This window comes from Corvus moneduloides, chromosome 1, assembly GCF_009650955.1.
Source record: "Corvus moneduloides isolate bCorMon1 chromosome 1, bCorMon1.pri, whole genome shotgun sequence".
Classification (NCBI taxonomy): domain Eukaryota; kingdom Metazoa; phylum Chordata; class Aves; order Passeriformes; family Corvidae; genus Corvus; species Corvus moneduloides.
This window is the reverse complement of record NC_045476.1, coordinates 128710830-128735656: the sequence shown is the minus strand read 5'-3', so window position 1 is coordinate 128735656 and position 24827 is coordinate 128710830. Positions and strand designations below refer to the sequence as shown.

Genomic DNA, 24827 nt, shown 5'->3' with positions numbered 1-24827 from the left:
CAGTTTATGCAAGCAGGTGTAACTCCATTGACTTGAATAAAACAATGTGTATTAACACCAACAAAAAAGAAAAGAACACCAGGTGCTTTTGAAAGGTATTTTAAGACACAGTTTATTATTTAAATATTTAATATAAATCTTTCTCCTTCCAGTTGTAAACATAGATTACCTTGAAGTTAAATATCAGCCTCACAACACGGCTATAACTTATGGACTGCATTTATTCCTTGGTGAAGTATTTTACCTCTCTTCAGCTACATAAATAACCTCACCAAGACCTGTTAATTTATACATTGCCTTTTAATCCTTATTTGTCACCCTTATTTTAAAAATATACATTTATCTTCTGCTAATGAGAAACAGGAATAAAAGTCATTCTCGGATGGTTCCAGGAAGCGTCAGAATGTGCAGAGTGGTTAGATTAGTGCACAAAGCTCAAAATAAAGTGCTCAAAGCAGTCATAGCCCTGGCGTCAGAGAACAGCAAGTTTAGGAGGAAAAAAAGAGGAAAAAGGCAAGAAAACAGAGAGCCTTAATATATAGAAGATATTAATATAAAATATAAATAATAGAATAAAAAATAGAATATATATTCTATATATATAATATAAAATAGCTTAACTGCATTGTGCTCTATACTGCATTGGTCCTTATGGAAATATTTCACTGTGTGGGTGATGAAGAGAGGACTTTTAGAAGGTGATCTGTGTCTTTATCAGTCTGGATAATCTTGAGATGCCCATCCCTCACTATGAGCTGTGTCGGGTCGGGTGGCCTGGCATGACATGGAACGGACCTGGGCCTGTAACACAGGTGATGCAAGTGATGCCTTTTCCTGGTCTTAAAATCAAGAGTCAAACACGTTTAGAAGGGGAAAAGGGATTTTAACTTGGTATTTATTTTAAGCATCCTTAGGTGCACACGTCCAGGTCAAGCGCACCGAAATGCACACTGCAATGCACCCCCAAAAGATCTGGTATAACATTATAGGTCTTACTGATTAGCATATCTATCAAAAATTCCCCAATGAGAGGCTTGAATGAGCCCCCCTCCTCAAGGAGCCTTCCCCTGGATGGCTCTATCTTAGTTTACAGAATGTGTTCTGGAGAGGACCTTGGGGTCTGGTGCACATTAACCCCCACCTACGAAGCTTCTAAAATGTTGAGTCTCCTAGCTGAACAAACAAGTCTAAGAATGCAGGCAAAAAAACATTAAGAATACAGAAGTTGTAAAAAAGGTATAACAGGGGTATAAAAGAAAAGGCAAAAAATCATCATGGCATCACAAGCACCTGCTGGAAGACAGCTACTCATGATGTGCTTTGCCAAGACACCTGCCTAAGGCTGTTGTTTTTACAAAGTGCTCCCTCTCAGCAGTTCAGAATTTGATTTTGTGGCTGGTCTATTAATGAACTCATGTTGGTAGAAAGGGCAATGTTTTCTGGTGTGCCTACAAACATCATCTCCCATGTGTCTTCAGACTGCCATAATACAATAAAATCACTCTGTCTATTCACAGCACCCTGGTAGAAGGTGTGGGAGGGTTACAGCACTGCTCAGGGAAGACCTGTGGAATTGGCCTCCTTTTCAATTGTGTTGAAATTGTGACAAACTCAATAGGTGCAGTTAAGCTGAACTATTCTCTAAACCACAAGCAGAATTTCCACTTTTTTGCTTAGAGAATTCTTACTGTGGCATCCTCTGAGGTCAGGGTATTAGCAAACTAAGAGGCACAGAAGTTTCTGTAGAATTCCAAGTTCTCCCACACAAATAACTATTAACACAATAAAGAAGTAAATCCCAAGCTTTCAATTCCAGATTTATGCAACATGTATCTCTAGTATTCCTTTCAGTCAGAAGTGATTTTGTAGACAACTGACGCAGCTTTAATCTAGTGGAGAAAAGTTATTTCTCAAGCAGCTTATAAAAATGGCAAAATATAATTGCGTTAATGGCTGGTGCAGCTGCCTTACAGGAGCTGTCTTCAGAGAATAAATAATTTCATTGCCACTAAAATATTTATATCCCTCCCCAAGCCTTCCATTTGATTTTGTTTTTCAAATGTTATTCTGCATTTGGTGTGCTTTTGTTTTCTTTGGCACTATAGGTATCATTTTTCAATGATAGGATAGCAGGTCAGTTTTCTGTAAGATACTCAGGACTGGTTTGAGGAACAAGAGGTAAAGAATTTGTTTTAGAAAATCCAGATCAAAGGAGAGTCAGATTGCATATATGCATATCAAGACTAAGTTCAAAGATTCAGATCCATCATATTATGCACAGCTATCTTGTTTGTATGTGTGGATGTGTTACAGTCTTCCTTCCCATCCATTCCTTGCTGTTAAGTGAGACTACAAACTTGCCATCTAGTATAAACCTGTTTAAATGTAGTATGCTGACATCTTTTTTATCAAGATGTGTAGCTGAGTGAGTGCAAGAGCTGTGATGTATGTATTACAACATCATTAGGGATTAAGGATGTCTTATGTGCCTACACAATGCCTTTCACAAGAAAAGACTAAATACCACTTAAGAAATGCACTGCCCTAAGAAGCAGCTGTAGTCACATCATGAGCAGAGCTCTCTTGGGTCGCCTTTCATTTTCTGGGGAGCCAGGGCAGGAGGACCCTCCACTCTAATTCTTTCCCACCACATTATTCATCATTTTTGTGTGGTTTGAGATTTTTTAAGCTTTCACTTTTGACACCAAAAACCAAAACAGCCTGGACCATCTAAATATAGCAAAATATAAAATATATGGCAGCCTGTCTTAACAAGTAATTGGCCAGCACAAATGTCAGTCCTGCTGATTGCAGTGCTGCACGGGTAGTCTACCCCTGAGAAACCTTGTGCCAGGTTGGAACCTAAATTTATGGCTATAAAAATGCAGAAGGATAAAATGTAGTATCCTGATGGGCTAGACCAATGCAAAGGCATTGGGAGTCTTCCGCAGCCTTTAGAAAGAGAGCTCCATGTCCAACAAAGTGAGTTTGGTTGTCTTTCACACCCCAGCTCCTAAATACAGCTGACCTGGGTGTGTCTGAGAGGCCCCTGATAATACATAAAGCCACTTTGCTTTTAAAATAATGGGGGAAAACCCCAACAACAACAGCCCCCTAACTTTTTCACTTCCCTAAAAAATAACTGAACAAAATCCATTATGTTCAAGATAGAGATTATCAAAGGAAAGGCACTTCTACATAGTTGTTGTGCTGATGTTCACAGCATTTAAAATAAGTAATGAAGAAGATAATTATGTTGATCACATCAAACACTTTTTGGATGCTTTTTTTTAATCTACTGATATATACAAATGCCTCCCCATATTCAGATCCTGCAGGCAATTAGTGTACTGTTAATTTTACTGACATATAAGGTGACTTGTTTATTCACATGTGGGTCCTAGATGTTGTTCCACATATATTTTCTGTCTTTATTCTTATCTCTCTTATCTATTCTTTTGACAAAACATTGATAGAAGTGCTGCAAGCAGTCGTCTGAAGAGCTGCTGGCCTGTGAGCTGAGTGTGTCAGGGAGGGCTGGCAGCATGGGCTCTCCAGAGGGGCTGGGTCCTCCGTTTGGGCAGATTATCAAGTAACTCACATGGTATGAGAAACAAATGGATGTAACCTCTGCATTTCCAAACAAAAAGGCTCAAAAAAAAAAAAAAAGTTACAGAGCCTGAAAACAGCTTAAATGCATGTATAAGCAAAAAGATTATAAATAACATCCATAAAGCTGCTTGGAGCAGCTGGAGAAGTGTTTTTCTTTTTCTGGGCTAAAATTGTCCCACCACAGAAGGTTTCTAAACCTTGTCTGTAAATTCATCACCATGGAAAAGTGGTCCTTAGGAAAGAACATTCTGTGAGTCATCATGAGCTTTCTCTTTGTAGTACTACATCTAGTTCCAAAGGGTTGTTTTGAACTCTCATATTAAAAAAAAAAATAATCTGGCCTTTATCCAAAACTTATAAAAATGTGAACATTACAAATCTGTTATATTTAGTAAAATAACACTTCTTATTGCAGGCACATGTATACTTAATTTGTTTATACTTAACAGGAAATCGGATTGATACCCGTAAGGAAAGATGGGTCAGTAAATACACTGCAATTTGAAGTATATGTGGTACAGAATTGTAGCTGTACTTTTCAGTGCATAATTCTTTAAAGTGAAACAAAAAATTTTTCATGGAAATTATTTTTCTCTCCTTCTGCTTCACACATTTGGTTTCCATGTTCACTGAAAACGTAATTAAACATTTTTATTTTCAGATTTATTTCAAAAATTTTTTTGAAAGTTGATATAAAGACAACCCATTGCATTACTGAGCACCCAAAAACACTTCCAATTTTTTCAATACATTTTACTGAACAACACCTGACAGTGCTAAATGCAAAGTACATTTGTTTATATTGGCTACCCAACAGTGTAGGCTGCTTCCAGGGCACACTCAGACACTCCTCAGCAGTGTGCACCTTGCATCCTTTCACAGGGCAAAGATGGTTGAACTCAGTGCATTACGGTCACACAAGATTCAGCTGGAAGCCAGGATACATCTGGGCTGTGCATTAAACTGGGCAATACTCCCAGGTGCAGCTGTACCTTTGCAGTCTTACTGCTAGGTTTGTCTCACTGGTCTCTTTATTCAAGGCAGTTGGTAGAAAGCAAAAATGACACAATGTACCGGGGGTCGTGGAGACCAACCATCCAGCATTTTTAATTCAAAGAATTTACTATACATCTCTGCTTTATATATATTGAATCTGTTCCTTTCCTGCAGTATCATTTCCCCTGGAGATATATCTTCCCCTGAAGATATTCTTCAGTACGGCCTGTTTGGAGAAAAATTTGTAAATACCATTTGACCTCAGGCTGGGTGTACAAGGTGTCCCTTTGCTGAGGGACTCTCCTCATTCCTGTTGTCAGGGACTGTAGTGGTTTGGTCCAACATACTCATTACTGTTTACCTTCTGTGATATAAGAATTAGGACAAAAGCAAAGCAGGCACAAAACTTGAAAGAATATAAAGAAGTTTATTAATAGACCTAAAAGAAGGGGAAAAAAAAAATCATACTACACCTTCAGAACACTTCTACTCCCCCCACCTTCCTCCCTTCTGCCACTGACAATGTAAAAGACAACCTTTGAGATGTTCAGTCTGTTTACCAATTCCGTAATAGCCTTGTTCAGTTCATTTAGGAAGAGGAGTTTCTCTTGCTCATGCTATGGAGACCATCTCCACAAGAAATTCTCTCATGGCTTCAAGTATCACAAGGAGGCAGCCGCCTGGGTTGGTTTTGAGAGTCCAATCTGGAGCTACTGGGGTACCATTTTAAGGTTGAGCTGTTCAGAAACAAAAGTTCTCTTCACCCATCTCTGGGAGCATTTAATCTCTAAGAGTAGAGGCTCTCCTCCTTTCCTGGGAGACAAGGGTCCTCATCATCTTCATCTTTAGGACTGTCTCTGGGAGTATCTCTAGGAACAGAGGTTTTCTCCTTCCAATTGGAGCAAGAGTCCTCATCGCTTCCATCTCTCCCTGCTCAAACTTCTCATCAAATTACAGCTGCTTCAGCATTTGCTTATTCCAGCACGGGTGCTTTTGCTCACAAGTACAAGTTGAACGCTCCACTCCCCGTGCTTTCATGCAATTACAACGGGTACTCTGATATATCATAGTCCATCACCACCATAGCTTTACAACAGAATTTCAGCTTTAAGCATCTCCTCTTTCTCCTCCCTCAGGATTTCAGCTCTTCTTTCTTTACTTAATGTCTGCAGCACTTACAGCACTAAAGGGTTAATCTCACCTGGGCCTTGCAGCTGGAATTTTGCTTATTGCTGTTGGTCACATGATCTTTTGCTGGACGGAGGTGCAGCTTTAGCTGAATCTCAGCTGCACTGGAGAGGGGGAGCCGGGCTGCTCTGTCTGCGCATAGCAGGACTGGGGGGTGGGGGGGATCCCGCGGGTGGAACAGGGCCCATTGGCTCCAGGATGGCTGGCCTGGGCCCGCCAGGCCCTGTAGGGGCCCTGCAGCCACCTGTCCCAGCACTGGAAACGAGACAGTCCTTCCCCAGGCTTTGTCCATTCTAAAATGTGGACCACAGAGGCAGTCAGAATTTTAGGTGGCTTAAAAAATTGTCCATATTCAAACTAGCCAGCTGATAGGTTCTGTCAGGTCATAGAGGAGTTGTAAGCACCTCTTTGCAAGAACATCACTTCTGGGACTATGCTCGCTAACTCATGACAGGGACACTCTACCTGGACACCAAATATTGCACCTCAGGTCTACACTGTCACCTTGCTCATGTTCCTGTGGGGAAAATTAGAGGGCTTCTTGTGAGACTCTCGGTTGTGGCAGTATTTAGCAGCTAGCATCATGTGTAATTGTTTCTGGGCTTAGTGCTTGCAGATTTACAATTTCTTCTTCAAAATAGCATCCTAAATTGATGAACAGTTCAGCACCCAGATCTCTGTTATGCTTATCTGAAACACAGGAATAGCTAATTGTACTGTAATGAAAAAAAAATCCTGCTGTTTTTCTCTAGCTTAACGTAGCAAGACTCCATGGAAATCAATGGAATTGCACCAGCCTATTGCAGTAACACCAGCAAAAAGAGAATTTCCTTACAAGATTTTCCTCACTTTATTCAGTGAATTTGGTGTATTCCCCAGCTTTGAAATATATGGATCCTGTCCTTCTGCAAAACTGTGGAGAGGCATGTCCTCTTTGTCCTTTATTTGAATAGTGACACTAAATGTGTACTTTCCATGAATTAAAATATATAATCATTATGTAGAAGCAAACTAGGCAATAAATGATGATGGAAGGGTTTGGGGAAACTTAACATGCTACAGACATCTCATGCAGCAGTATTTCACACCATAACAGTTTTTTACTCCATAAATATTTTCATCTTTCTTGCTGTAACTTGCATAAATGAATAAATGCATAGAAAACACTAATGATAAGTCCTAAATTAAATCTAAGCTCACCATCTTGACATTTACTTTTTAAAATATGTATGAGGCAATTCCTCTGATCTCTTTTTTATACACTTACAAACACATGCTTACAAGTTATTTGTGTTTCAGGGCCAAGTACAGTAATGAGTAAAGGCTTCCTCCTGCTATTGCTGAAAGGCTTTGTAAAGTCATGAGGGCTTGAGGATCAAGGTCTTAAATTGAGCTCAAGAGATTGCCTATCAGGAATAACCAAATGCTTCCAAACTTGGTCCCATTCAGCAGCAGGAATTGCTACATGCCTTTAACCCTCATTCTCTATGCTTTGAATTATCGTTACCTACAAAAAATACAGTTTTTCTCTATTTCCAGTTATTTTCTGAAACTATTCATTCAAGAAAGGTTCAAGACATGTTAGAAAAACCTGATGGACTTAATGACTGAATTAAAAGAACTAGGGTGAAATGCAATAATTTAAGTTTAAGATCATGCATACAGGAATTCTCCCTGTTACTGCAAATCGTTGGGTTGGATCAAGGAGGAAAAAAATCAGCAATGTAGTATTCAGCCACAGGATGACTCCGATTTTCAGTGTGTTAGGACCATAAAATTGAGTTTGTATGAGATTTTTCAAAGGAGTAACAAAGCTTACACAGTGCTTTTGGTCCACATTCAGAAGCAAAAAACCAGGAAGAAGTGCAGAGAAGAGCTACAAAGACGTCTGATTTAATGATCTCCAGATATCTCATGAACCAAAATTATTCTCTTACTCTATTGAATTATTTCTCCAAAGATGGAAATCATTTTGGAATGAATACAGTACAAGAATTACATGTATTATAATGAGAGGAACAGAGTACTGTTAGAGAAGACCTGGTGGTCATAAGATCTTCCTCTTTGCTGTTAAAGGAAACTATGTAATAAATTCGGCAAGTTTTTTTCTGGGCCGCCTATAGGCATTCTGTTGAAATTAGAGGGGAGGAAAAAGAAATTTAAAATAAATACAGATTTAAGTGAAGAACATGACTTATGAAAATAAAAGTAAAAATTTCTTCTTTTCAGTTTTTCGAAGATAATAGTATTATCTGCTCCTTGAAAAGAAGCCATCAAGGCAGATAAATTACATGCCCCATTCAGTGGTTGTCACACAGTTGGAAATGTGCAGGTATTTGACTGCAGTGGCAAGTCAAGGTCAAGTAAAACCATAATTCATAAAAAGTGGAGTACAGGTAGTTTTTGTTCTATAAATTAAGGATTTTCTGTGAACTTCAAACATTCAAAAGGAAGGGTTTACACTTGTGTGTGGTAAGCTATTTATTAGTTTCAGAAAAATAGCTATTTTACTTACTTCTGGGTATTTGGGATTTTTAATATAAACACACTTTTAAAAATATGGCAAATCAATTTTACCATGTTTTCCTCATGGTCGCACATACTAAACATGGGCAATTTTATCAGAATACCATCAGTTTAAAATTTTCATGAAAGACTGTAGAAGACTGTTTTCATTGAAAATATACTTTGCGTTTTCCAGGTTTGTAGCTTGCCTGAACAACCAAAAAGGGGGGGGGGGGTTTCCAACCTTTGAGCATATTTCACAATTTCATAGCTGTCTTCAGAATAAGAGAGCGTGGACATCTCTTGTTTGGACTCTTTGCTGTTATTTTACAAATATCAATTCATTGAAAAAATTGGAGATGTGGAAAATATTAGATTATTTGAAAAAGAAAAGGGTTTTTTTCAACATCATTGAAGGCTGTAGAGTAAATGCAGAATGTTTCAAGACTTAAGAAGAGTTGTAGAATTTCGTTCTGTGGAAGCTGTATTTAGCACTTTCCATCTGTGGTCCCTGCCTTGCTCCCATTACCATAGCCATCAAGAAGCTTAAAAGCTGTGAGTTTATTTGTATCTCCATACTCTCACAAGTTTAAAGGATGAGATCATCCCTGTTTATAGGGGCGGGGAGCTGAACCGTGCTGCACTGTCAGCCGAGCATAGCTCTGCACCCCAGCCTGTCCATCGGGCTTTGCAGGCAGGTCTGAGATTTGCGCCCAGTCTCGGACTCAGGCTGAGTGCCAGGCTTTGGCAAGTACCTGTGCTTCAAGCACACCCACCACGACAGAGCCCAGAGTCTTGCTCAGGCCATTAGAACAGATGGGGAAGAGAGGGACCAGACAAACCAATCCACCATCAAATGTCTCTAACCAAATACAGAGTGTGTGGTTTTCACACGTGAATGGATATAGAGTATATGGATCTCAGTATAAGGAACCTTCTGCCAAGCCTGCACTGAATCTCACAGGCAGATGACCTGTGATTGTTTGTTCAAGGTCTTAAAGGAAGTTGGAGCACAAAAAGTTTAATGCAGCCCTCTACCACTGAACCATTTCCCCCTTCAGCCTTCTGCTCTTGGTATCTAAATTCTGTAACAACTTTCTTTCAGATTTGGTGTTCTTTCTTTCACTGAGGCCAAGAGCAAATCTGCTGCACAAAGTCCTGAGATACTTAGTTTGGATATAGTTGCTGCAGTTGTCTCAAAATGTACACAGGGCTTAGAATGAATTGAAGAAACTCTGAAGCTCAGAAAAGCCAGTGAGCTTCTGTGTGGACTTCCAACATGACAGGACCTGCAGGAATGTGCAGGCCATGGACTGGACTCTGGCCTGAAGTTGAGCTAAGTGATCCAAACATGGATAAATGATGGCACATGACATGAGAAATTGTTGGCTATGACAATGTGAGAAGCCGACAAAAAAATCAGATAGCACTGTGAAGGACAGCTAGATCTTGCAGGAGGTAAAGGAAGAGGTACTTGAGAAATGGTTGAATTTCACAGGTAATTGAAAGGGAGTACTGGGGACATTTTGTGGGCAACAATACCTAAGTAACCCTATCAGTGATATGTATGAAGCTGAGATTACCTAGAAATATCAAATTTGGGTACAGATATAGCAAAGCTGGGACCAGTTGGGGAAAAGTAATTAGGTCTAAGTTGTTTATTTGAGAGGAGATGGAGAGAGGAAGCAAGGTACAAGTGTGGTGAAAAAAGGGAGGGTCAAGAACAGGAAAAGGGATAAAATACATGCAGCTGATGTAATCAGATCTGTTCAGGGCACTGACTGGGTAGTAATCATTTGCTACAGCCTAATCAGGACATTACACTGATCTTGTCTGGCCACACCACACAAGTTCAACATGCCTCTGCAGTCAGGATGAAGAGGGAATATAAGGGGAAGATTTCCTGTTTGGGCAGAGGAGCACCCAGATGGATAGATAAACACCCTGGTACTGCCAGGCCTATGCCAGGCCTGACAGCATCACCATCTACTCATCGCTTCCTTACAAAGCACGGAGCAACTCACCTTATTGCCATGAGCTATGGCAATAAAGAAATAGATGAGGTTATAGCGGAAGCTCTGTTCAATAATATGTTACCAGGATGATGGTGATCCTTTCTTTTAAAGTAGCAGTAGTTCATATAATGTGTCATTGGAAGGATCACATCCAAGTTAAAAAATCATCAGCTGTTTCATGCAAATATGTTATTACAATATGTTTCTTAGGAAGTTAATATGAATGAGTATACATGCTGTTTCATTTAAGCAGATTAATGCAGCCTCTCCCCTGGATCTTAACCCTGCACAGTTAGCACAGTATTTCCTTGTCATCTGGTTGCTTAATTTGGTCTATTTGTTTGTCTTAAGTGTGTATTGGTCTTGTTACTTCTTATTTTATTTTCTGCCCTGAATCACTGCCCTCTTTCTCTCTTCTGTTTGCACATGACTGGATGACACTTGATGAAGCAAGACAGCATTCATTACCATACACAGCTGGTTTTTCTTTTCTGAGACAGAGACATGCACTGAAGCAATTGGTTCCCACTACTTGTGTTTAAGCTAGATGTCCCTATAGGCAGTGTTTATGAGACACTGAGGGACAGCTTTTATTGGAAAAGCATTGCTCCTTAGTCGGAATGAAAATGGGAATTTTTGCAGTTATCAACATTTCCATACCATGTGTCTGTGAAAAGAAGCTGTTCAAAGGAAGATGGCTAGTAATATAGCACAGCTTTAGTCTGTAAAGTTTCCTACTTGGTAAAGAAACCCTTTTTGCACCTGAAAAACATCCCTGAAACTCAGATATTCCGTGTCCAGGAGTTAAGATGTAAGCTCAGCTTCCCAAGAAGTCGTTTGTGCTATCCTGATAAATACAATGCAGTAACATACTTTGCCTTCTCAGCATTTCTGCCTACATTACCCAAGCAACTATTTTTCATTCAAAATTATAAACTAGCTAGCTCTTTCTTATATGAGGAATGGTATCAGTTTTCCTGCCTTAATAGCTAAAAGGCAGAAAATATATACATTGCTATCTGGACAATACAAATGGTGTTCTCTTCTGTTTGGATCAGCATCTGCTGTAATACAAAAAACCATAATGAAGGGCTCAGGAAGTTTTGCAAAGTTCCCTTTCCAGATGTCCCCACCAGGTCTCAGGAAGAAGCCCAGCCTTATTTATCTATCTTGATTTTGTAACAGTATTGAGTCACAGTTTAAACTCTTCATCCCAGTAACAGAGAGAGAGTAAAACATTAATGTTTTATTATTTCTTAACCTTTTGACTATCAGAGTTTAGTGGAGAAAAGGGAATGAAGCAATTGATCTTTCATCACAAATGATATCTGGTGGCATATTGGGAGTTGACGAGAGGCTTTCAAACTGTAGATATTTTCAGATGTGTCATTCAGCCTTAATGAACCACTGAAGTGCAGCAACTATGGCAGCTTGCTCTCAAGAGCTGTAATCCCTCCTGTACCATTAGGAATGGATGCCTGTAAGTGGGGATTTATTTTCTTTCCTATTTTTTAGCATAGGTATTTGATTTATAGCATATCACTTCTTAAACTGTGTTTAAAATACTTGTAAAGCCTTTGTAAACATACTTTTATTAAATTCCATGGGAGAGCAGAGATCTGATTAAGGTTCCCATTAGTCAGGAGAATAAAACAATAAGAAGGATTTTCCTGAAGGAAATGAGGAATTTACATAAATGCAGTTCATGCCATGTGAGTTCATCAGGAAAGTTTCATGAGAGAGAACTGCTAATTCCATTAGTAAAGAAGTTGTAGATGTGCTGCAGAATAGTTTCTTTGGATCCATCTGGTCTGTTCAGAGATGAGTAAAACGATGAAGTAAATGGAAAAAAAACCTCAATGAAAAAGCCAAAGAAGTAAACCAAGAGGTTTTAGTCCCCATTGGCGTCAGGGAGTATCACCCTTTCCAGGGCCACGTAGAATATTCTGTGTTTCGAAAGCAGGTGTGTCATTTCTCATGCTGTTCCTGAAAAATATAAGGGGGTGATGAAGGGAAAAAAAAGTGTCATTGCATGTCAGTGCTGGCCAACAGCTGGTCACCCATTTTGCTCAGACATGAGGCTGTCCCTGGGGACATCAGCTGTCTGGCTTCTACTCTTTGCTCACCATGCTCATTCAGTCAGTACTTTTACTAAAGCTTGTGTTTTGCTCTTGGCAAAGGCTTTCAACTATGTTTACACAAAATTCAAAAGATCTCTCTAAGTCCTAGCTTTAAATTCCATTAGCCTAATTGCTAGGGGTAAATTGAAAGTTTGTCATGGTGGATATAAATTTCTACATTAATTGATACAAAATATATCCCATCTTGCTGTTTGTTTAGAAGGTTTTAGAAATAGGCTTTAAAAAAAAGATTTAGAGGCATCATGGTTAGAAAAATAACCTTACCTGCATAAATCAGCAGACTGCTGACATATGTCTGCAGGCAGCAAAACTTTCCCTAGACAGACACGATTACTTGCTTCTTTCTCCTCAACAGCTCAACATGAAGGATGGCAGGCAACCTCACCAGGGGATGGTTCTGAGTGTTTGGGGTGCAGCTGCCATTTATCAACCATATTAGTCCATGATCTGGTAGATTTTGTTGTTGGCTTTTAAATAGTGGGTAGGTTGCTGAATTTCTACCCTGAATTCCATGGTATTGCATAGTGTTCAAGGTAATCGTTCGATTTCTTTAATGCGAACTGTAACCAGAAAAACTATAAAGCTAAAAAAATTACCTTAGGACTATGGTTTTTGACTGGTAGACATCTGTAGTAAAGCTAGATTTGCAATCTGTGCTTTGTTGAAGAATGCATAATGATTATCCACTGGCTAGCCAGCCTGCAGAAGTGGGTGTTAGCAGATAGTTCTCAGGAATCCAGTGTATTCCTACATCTTGCATGCACAAAAATTGAAAGAGCCTTGCCATAATGGCTTCACCATCTTTTAATAAAATACTAAAATTACCAGGTATGCTAGACTGCTTGCTATGAGCTCTCTAGCAGCAGACCCAGCCACAGCTTGAGGCATTTCCCAACAATGTGTCAGGTGATCAATCTGTTACAGCACCAGTATTTTCCTCTTTAGGGCAGGTTTTTCATCACATTGGAAATGACAGAGTTGCTGAGCTAATTGAAGACAGTTTACAGTGATGTGTATTAATTCAAGACCATACCTAAGTGATATCCGTTCCTTCAAAATTCCATTACAGCTGTGTAACACATGCTTAGCTACTTATTTCATTAAAATCTGGTTTTTATATGTTGGTTGTACCAATCCTTCCAGACATGTCTGATGAATCTTTATTAGCTACATCAACTTCCTGGGCAATAATTACTTCTTTATTACTTCTTTATTATTTTCTTCTTAACAGCAGTTTAGTGCTTAGAAAGAAGTGAGTAATGGAAAAGAATATTACTGTTGTATCTATGATAAATTCAAAGCATCTATTTTCTTTTAAAAGATGCAGCAGTTGTAGTACTCTAAGAGATTTATTCCTTTCTGTGCAAGCTCCTTTACAGGAGGTTAAACTTGTCTTGGAAGCAAAGTAATTTCCCCTAAATTTTTTGGGCTGCCAAATTATAATGGGAGAGCTTTCAGGAATCTTTCTTCTTAGGCATAAACTATTTGTCCAGTAAAGTCAACAGCAGCCGAGGAGAATGGACTGAGGTCCACACCTCTGGGCACATCAGTGTTATTGCAGCAGGAACCTGGAGTCTAATTGGACCAAAGACTTAATGCCATGAAGGAGTTGGAAGGCTTGGGACCTGTCTACAGGGAAAACTCAGCAGGGGTGAGAACCGAAACTGGAGAGCTAAGACAGAACGAAGGATTAGAGGCTGACCAAGGGGAGCAAATGTTGACTGTAGAGAAAAGACTAAGAAAGAAGAGGGTGTAAGGGAAAATTATTTCCAGAAAGAGGTAAGCTATTTCAGAATTCAGAATTTATTAGCAGTGCTTTCTTCTGAAACACTTACTGGCAATATTTAATGCTTACCTACATATGCATTAAGGATTTTTGCAACAAAGGTGAGTCCTACCAGAGCTGTAGCTGCAGTTCACCAAAGGCAAGACCTAGTGCTTTGGAACAGCAGCAGCTTGGGATCCTTCCTAAAACGGTGAGCCAGCAAGGGCACACTCAGCAGTGCTGTTTCTAGTTGGCCAAATATCTTCTCAGCAGACTCAGAACCTTCAACAAAGTAGGAGAGCTCATGAGATATTTAAGGGACAAACCTCTCAATGTCAAGGGAAATTCTACTGTGTGAAATTCCCAGATGATATAGAAACTGTAGGTCAATAAATTGTTTAAAAGGCATTCTGGCTAGTGGATGGAACTGTAGAAATACAGATATGCATGACCTCCAAGGTCTCTTGGAAGAGAAGTACTGGTTATCAAAAGTACAAATAAAAAACTCAAAATGTAGTAAAATGGCAGAATTCACATGGGGCACATAAAGTTATTTCATCCTTCTTGTGTATGGCTGATATTTTAGTTACATGATCGTGCCCTCTATTTTCTGTGGTCTCCAGCATCCCATTGGTCATGACATAGATGGTAGTCGTTGAAGGGTCATTCAGTTTCTTGCTTCCTGTTTGCATAATTATGTTGAGATCATGGAATCATAGAAAGGCTTGAGTTGGAAGGGACCTTAAAGGTCATCTAGTTCCAGCCCCCCCTGCCTGCAGGGGTACCTTTCACTAGAACAGGTTGTTCAGAGCCTCATCCAACCTGGCCTTAAACACTTCCAGGGATGAGGCATCCACAACTTCTCTGGGCAATAAGTTCTAGTGCTCCTCACAGCAAAGAATTTCTTCCTCGTATCTTACCTAAACTTACTCTACTTCAGTTTCTGTTAAAGAAAGTTAATAAAATTAGCTACTATTTTTTTTAGAACCTCCTGAGCATGTATGAGCAGCTATTTACTTCACAAAATTTGTGCAAGTTTTAATGGGTAAAGCAAAAGGCATGCCCTAATATGAAGATCACCTCTTTTCTCACATCAACTCCTCTCTTTAATGCATGAGAACAATGAACTTTTCAAAGTCATTTGAGGGTTTAAACATGAAAAAGCAATGTATTTTACTTAATCTCATCCTCGGAAAGAGATTAATTACTTTGGAAAAAAATAATTGCTTTGTTCTGAGGCATTTGTTCAGTATGGAAGATGTCAGCTTGAATGGTTTAACTTAGAAGGAATGAACAAAGCATTTACATAGAAATGGAAGGTCAAGCTGACACTGACCTGTAAAGAGCAAATAATTTCTATGGAAGTGCATAGTCCAGCAGCAAGCTCAGAAGCAGAGCTTCAGCTCACCCAACATTTCGCAGATGCTGAAAAAGAGCACAGTTGCAGTATCTATCTGAACCTAATTACTGTCCCATTGTACTGCTGCAAAGAGTCCTAAAGTGCCAATTCAATTTTCTGTTATTGGCAGTGATAAAGTCATACGAGTTGTTCCTGAGAGCGACAGGGAAACACAGATCCTGAGGGCTGCGTTCAACAGGCTTAAGGTGAGTTTCATTATTTTCATCTTCTTTTTCTGATCTTTTTTGAAGACTGTAGTGGGTTAACAAACTTACCTTTCATTTGGCACTTCAAATTATTTTATTATCTGGATAGCAGTCTTTGCCCAATAAATTCCTAATTTACCAATAAAATAGCATATGAATTAGATTCATCATGCCTGACAAATTTAACAACACTTATTGCCTTAAAGTAATGGAGGTGCCACACTTGTAAATTTGCTTTCTTTGCTCTTCCACTTCTTGCTAGCATACATAGTTGCTTCATTATCTGCCCAATGGTGTTATTTAAAACACTGAGAAATTTAAAGTTGTGAACAAACAGAGGAATATGAAAAAGGAAGTGGCTTCAGTTTGAGAATCTCTCTGGCAGAATAACTTTCTAGTAGCAGTTGAGATAGTGTTTATGATACTCACTAGAAAGCTAAAATCTTTCTTCCCTGGCTTTTCCCTGCAAATATAAATGAAAAGCAGCGGTGCCACTGCAGCAGGGCAGCACAGGAGCACTCTGCATCATGCTGCTTTGCTGGCACAGCTTGTGAAGACAGAGGCAGTCTTTCCACAGCAGTCTGGCCCACTGTCTCAGAGGATGGGCAGCACCTGTAAGCCAGGTCTATGGTCTGAAAAAAAGGACTGTACCATGAGCATGCACTGCCCCCAAGCACTATGGGAAAGGGATAAGCCTCATTAATAGTCAACAAAACACAGCCTAACTAGAGCAGAATCAGGGAAGTAACAACTTGATCACTGTTAAGTACCACAGTGTTTGGAGCATGTGCAAAAGCTTTGGGCTGCTCACTGCCTTCAACTCCAGCAAACTATTAGGCAGTCTGTGGTGTAATTCTGTCTCTATTGTTGAAATCTTACATAAATGATTGTGTTCTCTGTGACAAAAAAATGAAGGTGCATCTAATTTTCTAGTCCAATAGTTAACATCTGTGATATAAGTAAATCAAATCTCTGTCTGCATACCAAATAAAACAAAACAGAATGAAGATGTTAGAAGAGGTCTTACATCCTCCTGAAAAACATTCCATCTTTCAATTATGACAAAGCTTTCTTGCTACTTTTTTTTAAAGAAAGAGGACTGAGCTACCTTAGGTACCTTAGCCCAGGAGAGGGCTTACTGCTGTGAATACTCCAGCAGTCAAGACTGACACCTCACTAGTCTTAAGTAAGAAAGCTGAGGCTGTCTCCATCACATCTGCATTTCTTAATGCTATGTTTGGTTAGTTTCCCATTAAAGATGCTATATTTTGTAACCCCCGTTCTCAAGACATCCAGCCTGTGCACGTGTTGCAGGAAAAATTTCAATGTTCAACAGAGGCCGTGTCATGATGCCATGGATTACCACACTTCGCACTGTAATGCCCAACTCTCCTAAAGAATATTGTCTTATGTTTGTTTCTGCACTGCTTATTAAGGACCTGACCCTCACTGTGAATGTTACTGTAACACACCAAAAAGGATACTTGTTTTACTCCCAATTAGGAAAAAAACCTAACCATAAAACCAAGCAATACATGTGGAAGCTGGGTTTTGCATTAATTTCTCCCCCCTGGATGTTGGAACATAAAGAGGGAGCACATGTGTTTTTTCCTTTCTCCTCATATTGTAAACCCTGCAAAGCAAAAGGGTTACTCACCTTCCTGTAACTGTTTCTCATTACAGAGCTCCCTTAGGCTCCCAGAAAGAAATCCCTTCACTCAATTCCATCAAAGTGGGAGCAGTAGAAACTTGAATAAATAATTGCATGCTGTAACTCTGAGAGCAGGATAATAAAATTTTGGCAAACTGCATCAGAATCTGACTAGTTAATTAGAGAATGATTGATTCTGATGAGAAACTAAGCTGAGGAGGTTGAAATGAAGACTGAAAAAAGAGAAAGTATCATGTCACCCAGTTTCATGAAGACAGGCTGGGTTTGGCTGCGTGTCAGGTCTTAGAGCTCTTCCATCTGCAGCTGCTTCACTGCCCATCTGCATGGGGTGGAAGAGACACCTCAGTGGATAACAAGTAACAGATATGTTTAACATTAAATTATCATATTTTGTCCCCTGTCCCGGTTTGAAATAAAAATCTCAAGTTATTCTCTCATGAAGAAGTGGATCAATAATGACACTCTTCAGAAGTGCCCAGTCCTTACAATACCAGCAAAAGTCAGTAGTGGCTGCAAGTCATCAGCCCCTCTGGAGAACCACGTATTTAGAGTTGTGCAGTTTTTAAGTCTCCAAGTCAAGTTTCCCCTGTCCTTCTCCCTGCCCCCCACCCCCCAGACTTCCAGAGCTGAAATTCAATGGACAGTGGATTTATGCTCTGTTTTTTAAATATGACCCTTTAAGCACGATGTTGATTATGTGCTCAGGAGGAAATGGAAGACAGTGCACAAAAAAAAACCCCTCTGTAGTGCAAAATAAGCTGCAAACAAACCCCAGATATAGTCCTGCTGCCATCTTAACACAGTATGCCTGACAAACAACAGGAATATGAGCAGGAGTGTCAACAGACGTACAAATTGCTGTAATTACAAAGACTGCATTTCAGATTTTTTCATTTTTGAGTCAGAAAACCAGAACTGGTTTGAGACATCTCCTTTGAATCTATTTTGGTTTGAGCAGTAAATGAATAGCAACCTGTTACATTACTCACACATTCTGTCCCTCAAGGGGGAAATCAAGATGGAACCAGGATCCTTTTGAGACGGTTTGGTTATGTTACTCAGTGTTGTGCAAAACTCAGTTTTCAACCTGAGTTATGATATGGCCTGATAGTATTCTCTACCATTGTCAGTATTATAACAAGAAAAGTCAATAAAAATAAAACTTATATCACTTCTGTTGTTAAATTGAGAAGAGTACATGCACTTGGGTTTCAATTCAGACATGTTTCTCTACCCTGGAAAACTGGTCTACTAGAGATGAGGTATATTTCAGAGGACCAAAAGTTACACTCTCTAGGGATGTCAGGATTAGTCCCCGTTAGTCAAGCAGGAATTGCAGTGCAAAAGTCATTTGGGGAGCCCAGTTTACCCCTGGTGTCATCCATGCACAACATAACTATTTTGAATAAATTCCCTGGACAGTGCAAGCACAGAGTAGATTCTGCAAAAATGGATTGTATGCTTGGTGCAGAATTTCCTTGCATAGAACAGACAGTGGTAATAGGGCAAAGGGAAGATAATCCCTCCTGTCACAGGCTTCCTCCTCACCGGGTCTGGTGGAGGGAGGTATTCTAAAGACTTGGGGTGTTTTGTGTTCATTCCAGCCATTTCCTTCTGCCCTTAAACTTACACTTGTAAGGCAGAGTGACTTAGCTTTTTCTTCTGACCTACCTCTCATAATCCAAAGAATTATAAGAAAAACTCCTCTCTGTTCAGTTCAAATGACCCTATCCTTCTGAAGGGTGTTATCACAAAGAAGCTTGAAAAAATGATCCTGATGATCCTACTGCAAAGGCAATGTATTTTGGTGTCAGGCAGAGAATAAAGCAAATGCAAAGATACCCCTCCTTATTGCCTACTGATTTGGACAAAGAGAAAAGAACCAAGAAGAAAATAAATGGGCAGCGGAAAGAACAGCAATGTATTGTTTCCCTCATTTTGTTTTATATGCCAGTTTCTTAATTATTGTCCTTACCACTGATCTTCTTGAGTAGATTTTGTCATTTACAGTCTACTCTAGCTGTTTTCTTTCAGAAAGAAACACCAGGGCAGTGGGGAAGTAAGTGGTGAGAGCTCTGCCTTTTGCCATGCTGAAGCCAATGCCACAGAGGTCAGCAAGGTCCATCCCTTTTGGGAAAAGCACCAGACACAAAAGGAATACTTTCCTGAATGTGCATTTACAGAAACCTACACTGAGTCATCCTTGAAAGATCATCTTGGAATTGTCTCTATGTCTTGATGTATTTGAAGTCTCTTAGAGTATGTCCTCAGTGATTAACTTGGGCAGTGGCAGCCGAGCTAAAACATAACAGCAAAACTCATGTAAGAGTTTGAAGGACTACTTAGGGGTTTTCATCCACATGGAAACCTCTTGATCTCAAACAGGATTGCTCTTCTACCAATACCTGAGCTGTAAGGTTAATTCACACACTATTACAGAAGGTGTAATCTCTAAGAACTTTATAAACCTAGTATCTGGAGCTCCTTAGGAGGGATATTTGCCCCCCTTTTTTTAAGGGAAAAGTCCATATAATACTTGGTGTAAATAATCCCTGAATTCTACCTGAAGTGTCTAGGCTCTGTACAGTATGAATGCCGTTGCCTATACTGAGTGAATAATGGATAATGAATGCTTCATTCCACACATTTCACTTTTGTTCCTGAATTGCCCAGTGGCAAATCACATTAGTCATAATCACTTGCTGAGTAATTTCCACAAATTAGTTTTGGTCTGTAGCTCCATTGCCCACAGTCCTTTGTTATTAATCATTTTTATAAACTGATTCCTTCACAGGCTGGTTTTGTTAACTTTTAGGTGACAGAATATTGCTTTTTTTCCCCTGTTGGGGTGGACATAGCATGTAGATCTGCACTGCCAGTAAAAATAGCCAGCCCTACAGATTAAAATTTTTCTGCAGTAAGTTCTGTAAAATTGCCTGAATGTGCATGTATTTAACCAATAAACTCAGCTACAGTAAAGAAGAAATATAGAAGGGAAATATAGAAGGTAAATATACTAAGTCAGATCAGCTGCATTCCAGCCTCAAAGCAGCAGGAGGGGGGTCTGGCCCTGACCACTCTCGTCTCAGCCAGGCTGAGCAGAGTTCCCTGTGCCTCCCCACCAGCCCCCCACTCTAGGACTACATCTCTCCAGAACAAGTTCTCAGGAAACTCTTGTGCACCATGCACTGCTGTGTATGCAACTGTTTCTTAGGGCAATATGTGTGTGAGGTCAGAAGAAATGTGGCAGGTGGGGAACAGAGTCATGCTCTTTTTTGAGGCTGGGTTTCACTAAGTGACAGACGTAGTAGCAGCTGACAGATGCCATCAGTATGTATACAGCAGTATCTCGTCTCCAGCAAGTTCCTCCATTTTTCTTTCAGTCTCCGTGGGGAAGAAAAATAAGACCCTGGTAACTGTCCTACCAGCAGCACCACCCCACACCCTTAGACACTTTTGGCACAGACCTTGTGCCAAAGCCCACTGGGGTAGATGCAACAGGGAGTATGACAGGGATAAATGATGGTGGAGCTCCTCCTCTGACTTTCATGTAAGATGATAGTATGCAAGTATACTATACATGCATGACAAGTATATTGCATAGCAGTGCTGAGGAACATTTTTGTATGGTTGTGACGGACTAAAATGCAGCAAATTCTTTGACAGTTCAAGTGAAAATTTTTTATTTTTTAAATATTTCTTTATTGCTCATGGAATTATTTATTTTTCTAGCTATAGATCTGTCTATAGACAGTATATACTGTCCAGCTTTTAGACTGGCTGCTGCTGTAATGCCATCACAGGTGCCAGTCTTAAATTTTAGATTTTCTGTTGCAGTCCTTTGCTCTTATAAATAATTTCTCTTTTTAGAGATATGGTAAAAATTTTAATCCTGACTTAGTGTTTAAGACCAGAAATATCTTTTTGCAGGTACACCATTCCACACTAATCATTTGCAAATTATTACAGTAATCAATAAATCAAAAAGAAATACTTAGGATGATAGTACCACAGTGACATGAATATTACTGCCCACACTCTGTCCCCCAAGACTCCTCTTGTCCATCTGCTGTCCCTCTGTTTTGTACACCTCTCCAATGACTGGCTATTTTCTCCTGCTCTTTCTTGTTCAGAAGACAATTTGAGGAGCCTGTTGCTGATTTATGAGCCCTTTCATGGTTTTAATTCTGTTGGACCTGACTGACAGAAACAAATGTCACATTCCCAAGTGCTTTGCAAAGAAACGGGGATTTTCGTGGGTCCTCAGACCCAGCAGATTCTGTTTATCTGCTCTGGAATTTTCCTTTGTAAGGGTTATTTTTGAAGCAGCACTTCCTTTGAGCCTTGACTGATAACTTCTACTCCATCGATGGTCTACAAGCACTTTTTATCACATAACGTCTGACTGGGATCAGGACTGTTTGTATAGGTAGCAAAGAAGCCACTGCTCTGTGAACATTCCTGGCATAATAGAGTTAGACCACTCATTCTTCAGCAGTTTTTATAAAAGAAATTCCTGGGCACAGCCAGGCACTTCTTCAGCTTTGGGAGAAGCCAGCCTAGCAGGCCTTGAAGCCAGAACTCCATTCCCTTTTGTTTGTTTTCTAGTCCTTACAGCAGCTGCTTATCCACTGTAATCCCTGAATTGATCCTGTCATTGCAGTTCAGGGAATCAGAAAAAATGTCTCATAGGGGAAAAGGATCACTTGGCTATAAATCTGATAGTTTACACCTCCATAGGAAAATGCTTAAAAAGCCTTCAGAGGACAAAAGCCCATCTGAAAATGCAGTAAGAAAGTCTGTAAGCCCAAGTGGAGCTATTCTTATTTGCAGAAGGAAAGAACTAGCTCAGCAGCCAAGGCTGCATGCATTTTACTTTGCACCTACAGCAAATATATCTATATAGCCAGATGCTTTAGTTTTCAGTCTAAATTTTACCCTAGCTCATGGTTAGGGTTCCATTCAGATATTAGCATATTTCAGATACACAAGGAACATCAGGTGACAACAGAGGGTATTCATAGATATATCAAAATACATGTTTGGAAACCACTTGCCAGGATCAGAAGGAAAATGTTGTTGCAGAAAATCTTCAGTGGGAAAATACAAGATAGAACAGCATAACCCAGGTAGTAAGAGTATTGCTCTCACAAGATGCAGAAAGCATGGACTTTCTGAGATGGAAGGAATCTGCTTCCTCTGAGGAAGTCTGAGCCTGAGCTCAACAAAGTCATCAGCACAGCCTCAGTGGGAGTAGAATCAGATCCAGGGCTTACTATTCCATTTCCCATGCAGTGCAGCAGCAACTGCAATTTGAACCAAGCTATAAATAGTTTAATAATAAACAAAAGAAGGGTTTGGCCTTTTTTTTTTTTTTAATGAGTCTGTTAAAGACTTTTTCACATCTTTAAAATATACTTAGCCCAGTGGCATCTGTACTTCTAAGAGCAGATATTCAGTTACCATAAAATTGAGTACAAGTTTTATCTCAGTGACTCTCTTGAGGAATAGCCGACAGGTTCTTTTCAGTGTAGAGCCCTGTGTAAAATTATACCAGTGCAAATAGAATGGGAAGACCATTACTTCGTTATAGGTCCACAAAGATCCGCAAAACTCAAAACTTCAAGCTGTGTGTTGTTCATATTCTGTTCCTGTCAGTGTTATGGTTGCTGCAATCCCATGAATCGTTCCCCATTTATTGGCACAATTACTCTTACCAGCCTCGCTGAAAAGCAAATAAATACTGAAAAGTTAGAGCCAGTAAAATGTCTAGTGCACTCAGTCAGAAAGCTAAATTACTTTGCACTAGGACTGCATTGTAAGTCCTTTTAGAAAGCAAGGGAATTCCACATTGGATTTCCACTGGATAATTTTGCAGCACATAAAGGGCAGCTGAAGCAGATTGGCAGTTAGGACTGCCAATTAAGTTCCTTAATTGTCAGAAGCAAGTGAGAATGAAATCAGTCCTGGTCCTGACATGTTTGCAAGGCTGAAGACATTAGAGATTAGCAGTTCTGCTCTTTCCAGGTGAACCACAGCACTGCTGTAGTTATGCAACAGTGTCAGAGTGAACAAGAGTCATTCTTCCTTGCTTCTTTCTCTTCAGATGTACCAACAGAGGTCTAAAATTCTGCTGCACACTGTACATGTGCATGCGAGGGGTGTTTGTACATATGTGTAAGTAACTGTGTTGCCCATGTATTATGTGATAAAACCTCGGGCAGTCAGACCCCTGACAACACCAATAAGACTAAAGTGGTTTCTACTTCTACACTCTGCCTTCTACTATTGGATTTCTAATTGAAGACATATCTAGTAACTTTCAGCACTGCTAAGGGTGTTTATGTGTCTATACATGAGCATATGGATGTAAATGGGAAACCCATGTTTCCTGAAAGAGCCCGCGAGCAAACAGTACCCCTGCTTTCATTACTGACTGCACATTCCCTTTTACAAGAGGGTCAGAAATGCCGAGCCATTTCTACTGACAGCATCATAACAATAGTTATATTCTGAACTTTACAGTTGACAGCATTTCTCAAAGAAATCCATTCATAGTGATGTTAAGGACAAGTCCAGCTTTGGCACATGTATTGCTGGATACAACTCAGTAGGAATAAAAACTGCAATTGCTAGGTAATAAAACATATAACAAAATTTCTGTCTTCATGGTGAATAACACAGATAAATCATAAACTGTTTTCTCCAGATACTAAATGTAAGTTATGACAAAGTTATTCTAGTTATTTTCGTGACAAGCATCAATCATTTGATTGATTCATAATTGCCAACCTGATGAGAGCACTAAGCATCTTCCTTTCAGGTTAAATGGAAGAAGAAATGAAACATCTGCTTATGAAAAGGTAATGAGGGACAACTGGAAGCTACTGCCCAAGAAAATGGCTTTAATTACAAAGGCTGGACTAAGCCCCATGGTCTAAAGAAGATGGGGATTTATTTTTATTATTACTTGAATTTAAAAAAAAAAGACTGTGAGATTTATGCAGGCATGAGAGTGTTTGTGGGGAAAAGCAGGGAGACTTTTCTTCCCAGGCTTCCTTTCCATGGCATGGAATGAGCAGGAGGAAAAATGAACTAGTGAATTAAAAACTCCCTGTTCTGTTTTCTGTCTAGGCAGAGCAAAAGAGTTTTCTGTACACCATTTGTGATATGTAGGATTATACTAACAAAATGTTTGTATTCTTGGAAAATTATTTGCATAATTTTAACTTTGGAAGAAATTCTGAATTCTATTAGTTCAGCACCCAAATCTGTTTAAAATATTTGTCCCTTTGCCTTGTCCTGACTTTTCATCACTGTACTGATCA

The 24827-nt window shown here is 39.6% G+C and overlaps 1 protein-coding gene across 2 annotated transcripts in view; it reads left to right on the top strand.

Annotated features, from left to right (window-relative positions):
* CPA6 (carboxypeptidase A6) overlaps positions 1 to 24827 on the top strand; it is an 88235-nt gene that overhangs the window by 22617 nt on the left and 40791 nt on the right. For both annotated transcript variants that reach the window (XM_032127091.1, XM_032127085.1), the window contains exon 2: positions 15752 to 15827. In XM_032127091.1, coding sequence (XP_031982982.1) covers positions 15752 to 15827 — 76 coding nt within the window. The remainder of the gene's footprint in view (positions 1 to 15751; positions 15828 to 24827) is intronic.